This window comes from Mytilus trossulus, chromosome 2 (genome assembly GCF_036588685.1).
Source record: "Mytilus trossulus isolate FHL-02 chromosome 2, PNRI_Mtr1.1.1.hap1, whole genome shotgun sequence".
Lineage (NCBI taxonomy): Eukaryota > Metazoa > Mollusca > Bivalvia > Mytilida > Mytilidae > Mytilus > Mytilus trossulus.
The window spans coordinates 19,272,890-19,280,485 of record NC_086374.1 but is presented as its reverse complement, the minus strand read 5'-3'; the positions used below and the strand labels follow the sequence as shown (position 1 = coordinate 19,280,485).

At 34.7% G+C, this 7,596-nt stretch overlaps 1 protein-coding gene across 1 annotated transcript; it reads right to left on the bottom strand.

The window, feature by feature from the left end:
* Positions 1 to 3,683: 3,683 nt before the first annotated feature.
* Positions 3,684 to 7,191, bottom strand: LOC134706687 (sphingosine-1-phosphate phosphatase 2-like). Its single transcript, XM_063565854.1, has 3 exons — positions 6,409 to 7,191; positions 5,245 to 5,334; positions 3,684 to 4,606 (listed from the first exon to the last, which is right to left on the bottom strand). The coding sequence occupies exons 1-3, from the start codon at positions 6,997 to 6,999 to the stop codon at positions 4,034 to 4,036; spliced, it is 1,254 nt and encodes a 417-aa protein (XP_063421924.1). The 5' UTR covers positions 7,000 to 7,191; the 3' UTR covers positions 3,684 to 4,033.
* Positions 7,192 to 7,596: the final 405 nt, after the last annotated feature.

Genomic DNA, 7,596 nt, shown 5'->3' with positions numbered 1-7,596 from the left:
AATGACATACTTCTTGCAAGACTATTTTTGATCTAAAATAAACAGCTGCGTCATGAGCTCATGATACGCCCGTCATGTTTCCACTTTAAAAATAAAGTTCAATAATGAGCTACTTCTGAAAGTCATATTTGAAATATATGAAAATCAAAAGGGGGCTTACATCAATATTTAATAAACAATTCACCAAAGTTTCATCAGAATTGCTGACAGCATTTTTGAGTAGTTGTCCTAAATCAGGGAAATCACCTAGCTCTTTTTAACATGTTTAATACTGGGGGGAACCGGAAAAACATAACTAGGAGGGAATATTAAATCTAAAAATTTATGAAAATCAAAAGGGAGCTTACATCAATACGTGGCAACAATGAATTCACCAAAGTTTCATGAGAACTGGAAAGCATTTTTTAGGTTATTGTCCTGAAACTGGACTGCATGAAAAGCACCCTTTTTATGAAAAATTTTAATACCCTGTACCTCGGAATCATAAAATCTAAAATTCACCAAAATTTCTTGCAAGTTGGTAAAAGCATTCTCGAGTTTTTGTCCGAAAACGGGAAAATTTAAGTTTATACAAAACGAAAAGGAGTTCAAGTCAAAAGATATAAACAAGTTTTATGCAAATTTTTTAAAGCTTTTTTGAGGTTAAGACTGACATCCTTAAGACGAACAGACGGACAACAGCATAATACGTCCCGTTAACGGTCAAGCTGATGACAGAAAAATATAGTTATAGGAATCCAGCTTTTTTAAAGAAAATGGTTTGGAACCGACCATTTTGTTAAAGAAGACTGAGAGACGAAAGATATCAGAGGGACAGTCAAACTCAAAGATCGAAAATGAAGTGACAATGCCATGGCTAAAAATAAAAACACAAGCAGACAAATAACAGTACAGAAGACACAACATAGAAAACTAAAGACTATATAAGCAACACGAATCACACCAAAAAATGGGGGTGATCTCAGGTGCTCCGGAAGGGTAAACAGATCATGCTCCACATGTGGCACCTGTCGTGTTGCTTATGGTATTACAAATCCGTTAAATAGTTTAATTCGGTATAGGTCACATTCGTGAAAAGGGAAGGGTATTGTAGTTACGACATAAGGAACATATCCGATATCATCTGTGAAACGGTTATACGGTAACGGTCAACCAACTCGTAATGGTGTACAGCAATCCTCTATCAAGGAATTCATGATAGGAAATACAAGCACGGAAAGATCTTTACTCTATAAAACAACTTGAAGGAACCTGATTGTGTCCATGAAAGACATATAATGTTTTGGCCCACTAGCGCATATCGTTATCGAACTTAATCTGTTTTTTTAGGCACGTGTAGGTTCATAATATTTGGTTATGGCAAACTGGATAGACGGACCTACAGCCTGACTGAGGGGCATACAACAACTTATAAGATCATATCCTTAACTTTTTATGCAAAATGGGTGCACATAGTATAGTCATTTTGGTACTGTACCATGATTTTTAAAAGTCACTTCAAATCCCAAATATCATTGAAGATTTTTTTTATTTATTCGAACACAAGTTTAAATTTTATTTCCAAGCTTTCCAACATCCAGTTTCTAATCTTATTTTAAATAAATGTTGGAGGATATTTGTGTTAATACAATTGAAAATGGATATATGATTAGTGCCTAACCTTCCAGAGATCACGAGATCGATCCCGGTTTTATGTTTGGTTCTTAATTGTTGCTCGGTGTTAAGTTTTCCATGATGAATTTTATCAAATATTGTTGTTCTTTGGTCTTTTTCGTTTTTGTCATGGCGGTGTCAGTTTATTTCCGACTTATGAACCGGGTTGAATGTTCCTTGTATCTTTCTCCTCTTTTCTATTTTGGAACATCAGTATTATGTAATTATTCTTTATCTTATCATGTTTGCTATAGTTGTATGGTTTAAGCATGTTAAGCTGCAATAAAAGTTTATTTCGGCTTTTAAAATGCTGACTGAAAAGCTGTATAAAATCATCCATGGCCGAGGCTAAGCTGTGCGCCTTTCAAAGTTACACCTTCATGGTGACACAGTGGGTGAACTAATAATAAGCTACCGCTCAGTGTAAAATATCGACAAATATAATGCCTACCCATGTTAAAATGAGCATAGAGCATGACATGAAGGAATTATTTCTTAAATATCAATAGTTGATATACATGTAGGTGGTTTTTACTTGCAAACCGAAATTTACAATGCAGAAGTGATTAAAAAAAAAATCGTAATTTTTTTTATATGAACTATCTGCTGATATTTTTTGTGTCAACATTGCACAGTCTCTGTGTAAACCCTTACAAAAAAGTAAGACTTTTACACAACCTGAAGCTTCAAAACATTCTACATGCCATAGATGTTCAATTATATTCCTTAAATTGTACCATATGAAATACATTTCGGCAAGGTATTTTATACTCCCAAACAACCTTTAAATTAATTTTCATTTTCAAAAAGCCTATATGAAACCAGAGACATATAAATACAGTATACATGTCTCTGATGAAACACTAGCAATAGAAATCTGCAAGGAGTGCTGCAAATTTGTTTACAATGGTCATATATGTTAGAAAACCTTTTGAGAAAGAGTAAAAGCTGGGACACAACCGAAAATAGGCGAAACAAAATAAAAAGAGATACGTTCCTATCAAAAGCGAATGACTCAAGGGTAACTGGGGGATGGGAATACGGTCACTTAGCCTTCTTCCGACCGGCAGTAAAACGCTTGCCAAAGTGGTGTACGTTAAGAAACCTTGTTACAACTCTAGTCTTGGAGGTGGCCTGTTGCAAGGCAAAACTTATATGTCTATCCGAAATATCCTTATTTTCCAGTGGCAGTCCATCACCCCGGATGGCCTCTTTTATTACAAGAACTACCTATTGTATTTATTGTTAACTTGTTCTCGTCCTGAACATGCATGAAATATTTGCCAATGGGAGTTAAGCAATCAACAATCAATCAATCAACCAAGAAAAAGCGCACAATCAATCAGGCAACCAAGAAAAAGCGCACGTTTTCTAGAAATGACAGTGGCGGATCCAGGGGGAGGGTTCCGGGGGTTGGAACCCCTTTTTTTGGACGATCAATGCATTTGAATTGGGACATATAGTTGGGAACCCCCTTTTATCCTGGATTGCCCCCCCCCCCTCTTTTGAAAATGGCTGGATCCGCCCCAGTGAATGAAGACAACGATACGTTGTACTCCATATAAAGTGGGTCTGTATTTAGTAGGGAAAATACCCTCCTCTTCGAAATTTCTTTTGTTTTATTTGTTTTTTTTGTATTTTCATTATATTTTGTTTCGAACACCATATGCGAAATAAATAATCTTGATATGGTGTGTGTTAATTTTGCATCGATTTTAGATCGGCAATCAAATTGTTATACAATAACTGTTCGTCCTTTTTCTAATCATCGTTCTTTGTTATAAATTCAGCTATCAAGCAAATGGTGTATTTATAGTTTTATACATGTTATAGACAGAAATTGATTACTTCCGAAAAACACATCGGCTTCAAGGATTTTGTCCATATCTTTTTTTTCTCTCATAAATCACCGCTAGTGTGTTTCTGTAATATGAGGGAGATAACAAACAATATTAAAAAAGCATGTTTAATCATTTATTATAAACTTCTAAATTTTGGAAACAATAAACTTAACTTGTAAAATAACAATTCTATGAATTGTATAGTAATATGATCACCATGACAAAATGTTACTTTCTGTATAATAGTATCGATCAGAGCGATAGAAAGACGGCTAAACATTGATATGATATGAAACCACGTCAAAGCTGCATTTAAACTGTTTAATCAAATGTTTATAAGTTTTTTTTTAAAACAAACTGTTTACAAATATATGATATGTCCATACTTTCATTTGTTTACTTTATACGTAATTATATTTACTTATATAATTAGTTCGAATGAGCAATTCTCTTATATATATATAAACCAGAGTTTTTCTTTAAATGTTATATAATATCGTACAGATGACCGCACATGTATGTATGACTTCTGATACTATCTACTGAACCTCATTAAAATACGCCGTTCTTCCAAGTCCCAATAGAAAATGGATATATGGTATCAAAAATATAATAGCAAATCCTAAAACATAATATGTAACAAACTTGTATCCAATCTCTACCGACGGATGCTTCTTGTTTGGTTTTTCTAGATTGAATACATAAGAAAAGAAGTGCACTGATGATTTTTTCACCACTGAATACAGCGCACCAAGGATAACAATGCCAATAACAAATCTCAATAAAGATTCTGCCATCATAGTAATGGTAGGTATAACAATCTGAGCTTGGAAGACTTGACCTTTGTCTACTGTAAAACCAAACTGATAATTTATCCATGTCCCTAGAGTTACCCCTGCTGACACGGCTACAATTTGAACGGCATCGGCTTTTGCTGTATAGGGAGAATCATCTTTAGCGTTGGGATAGCAGACAGTGCTTAATGCCAGACTGATGCCAAAAACAACAAGCGGTGCAACGGGATGTGACTGTTGGAACATATCAAATTCCTTCATATAAGGTACAGTCAACAAGATGATGATTAAAGATGCTATCACTCCACATAAGAGATCCTACAAAACAAAAACAAAGTTAACTTTTTTAACGCTAAATAAATCGCCTCAATCTATAGTTATGCCACATGCCATAAGCAACCGTTTGAAATATATATGAATGCTGGTCTCTAAAAAAAAGCATAAGTTAAATCAAGTTATGTTTCCAAAATTGTGTGAATGCTTTAACTTTGTTTCCTCTTCCCTGGTCGATAAATGCAGCGAATCAGTGATGAAAGTTCCACTAAGCAGGAACTGAATTATCTTTTAAATTGAAGTGAATTTGGTTGTTGGATGTGTACTGATTGATATTTAGTCTTATAATAATACATTTTTTATTAGTAGTTATTGACCGTCAGTAACTGCGAGTTCTCTCAGATCTTTACCTAATGTCGTTTTTTTTTGGATGTGCCATTTCGTTAGTTATTTTCTGCTTTGTATCGATCTAAAGAGTTTTAAGCACTTTTCCAAGGGGTCGCTTCGATATATATAACGGAGGAAAATACCTGTACAAAACTGAACTGAATGTCGATACCCAGCATTAAATATAACAGAATATAGTCATTTGAAGCCAATTAGTTTTCGGAACTTACTTATCTGTCTCATGATCTCGTTATTATATATATCGCAAGTTATAAAATACCATGTAACATACTTACCAGTACTGAATGGACCCCAAGGTAAAGTCGACTTAGACAAACCAATAAACACCAGCATATGGCTACACATATCACAAACACCGGAGATATCTGAAAAATAACATTATAATTTTGAGAAAGGGATAGATGTACATGTATTAAAGTTTTAACCCAAAACACACCCTATATTGACATGTAAAACTATACAACTATAGTGTTAAATAATTCAAACAGCAGTGGCGGATCCAGAAATTTTCATAAGTGGGGGCCCACTGACTGACATAAGAGGGGGCCCGCTCCAGTCACGCTTCAGTGATTCCCTATATAAGCATCCAATTTTTTTCCCAAACAGGGGGGCCCGCCCCCCCCTAAATCCGCCTCTGAACAGGTCATAAAAACTACTCAAATTCACGCTCAAATCCTCTTTTATTTCAAGATGGAAATATTGATAAGGGAAGATAATGTCGATTGTCATCTTATTGATAACCATGTCAGGAATATCTGCTACTAAGATTGTAAGTTGATGGATGTTATTCTCGCTACTCCGCGAGTGTGACATTATGCAAAATAACTTTTATTTTGCTGAACTAGTCTAGTATACATTTTTCATCATTATTATTTCATGGCCAGCTGTAGGAAAAAAGTGACGATTGTCATCTTATTAATAGCCGTTTCAAAAATATCGGCTACTAAGATCATTGTAAAAACCGATCTTTCAACGCTCTCGTTTTCTTGCTGAACTAGTATACATATTTGTTTCCTGGTTTAACGACCTCAATTGACTTCCCATAAGGGTTTTTGTATGATCGACGAAGGCCCATCTCTTGTTATCCCGACAGAATGCGAGAACATAACAACATTCGCTTTTATAGGTAAATTATATCCGGTGTTAATGGGTGTACTGAGATGCATGCCTAGATTGCTATGGATCCGGTTTAAGACGACTTAAAGTTATGTTCTGATGAATAAACATATGTTATGATTAAAATGTATGCAAATAATTATGTATGAACGAATGTAGCTGCTATAAAATATGACCGGTCGAGTTGCTGCTAGTAAATATCGGGGAAAAAATGAATTAAAAAAATGTTCATACATTACCATTCACTTAATATCTAATCTGAGCAATGATTTGATTGACAGATATTCTCTATATATGTATTGTTTAGAATTTGGTTTACTTACATCATATCTATGTATTATTGTATACGCAAGCATAAAAGGTATAGCTGTCGCTGACATTGCATGTGTAGACGGCATTGCATATTCCTGCAAAAAGTCGGTCTCCAATCTGACCACGGGTGGAGATGTTGGGCGTGGCCATATTAGATAGTCTTTAGCCGCCTGTCCTGCGTACATACATAGAGTCCAAACTACATTTGTATGACGAACTACAACAGAATCCATATTCCATGCAACGTACGGGTAGAAAAGTAAATAAAACGCCTCGTTTCCTAAGGAGGATGCACATGTCAGTATGTAAAACAGAGATTTCTGAAACGTGGACAAATGCTTCCATATTCTGTCCGCCTCTGATTTAGGCGTTCTAAACACAGTATCCTGAGATTCATTTTGATTTTGGTTCTCTGTATTATTATTTTTTCCACAATCCTGTAGTCCTGTTCTTTTCCGAACTGTACAAGAATTGTTCTTATTTCCTAAACTTCCTTCCGACGGTTGGTCACTTTGATAATTAAGGTAGACTCCACATAGACGTTGAAACTTTGCTGTGTATTCAGGATCCGAGAGATGGAAGAATTTCTTCAGTTTTGCCATTTTCCCCTTATTTGGCTTATTTTTACTTTAACCGATAAACGCTAAATATGGGTCAATGAATTTCACAGGTATTTAAATTATTGTGGCTTTCTTTCCTAGTCACTGTTTTCATAGTGGAATCAGGTGACTGGAGGTCTTTTCATTTAGATTTGTTTACGTTAGCGACAAATCATTGTTTACTGACACTCAGGACCAAGTTATTTACCTTTATTAACCAGATTGAAATGATTAATTAGTTGATAATCCATCTTGTAATGGATTAATAGTTAATATTAAATTACACAAGATACATTTTATATACCATGGGGTCAATGGGTTGTGCAAATAGGTTTTTAATGTACGTGTCACAGCTAGACCAAAGTCAACCTTGCCGAATTATTTATAATTGATAAAGGTGTCATGATCCGTTCTTATGTCGTCATAGTTTTATGAAAGCTTTAGCATGCGTCTTATGCATTTCGAAATCCTTTGGTTGAGTAATATTTGTGACAAGCCGTTTTCAAGCATATTTAATTAATTTCATGTAAATAAGATATCCTATATATTTATGATATATCTATGATAAATATACTCTAGTACGAGATATCTTAAAATAAC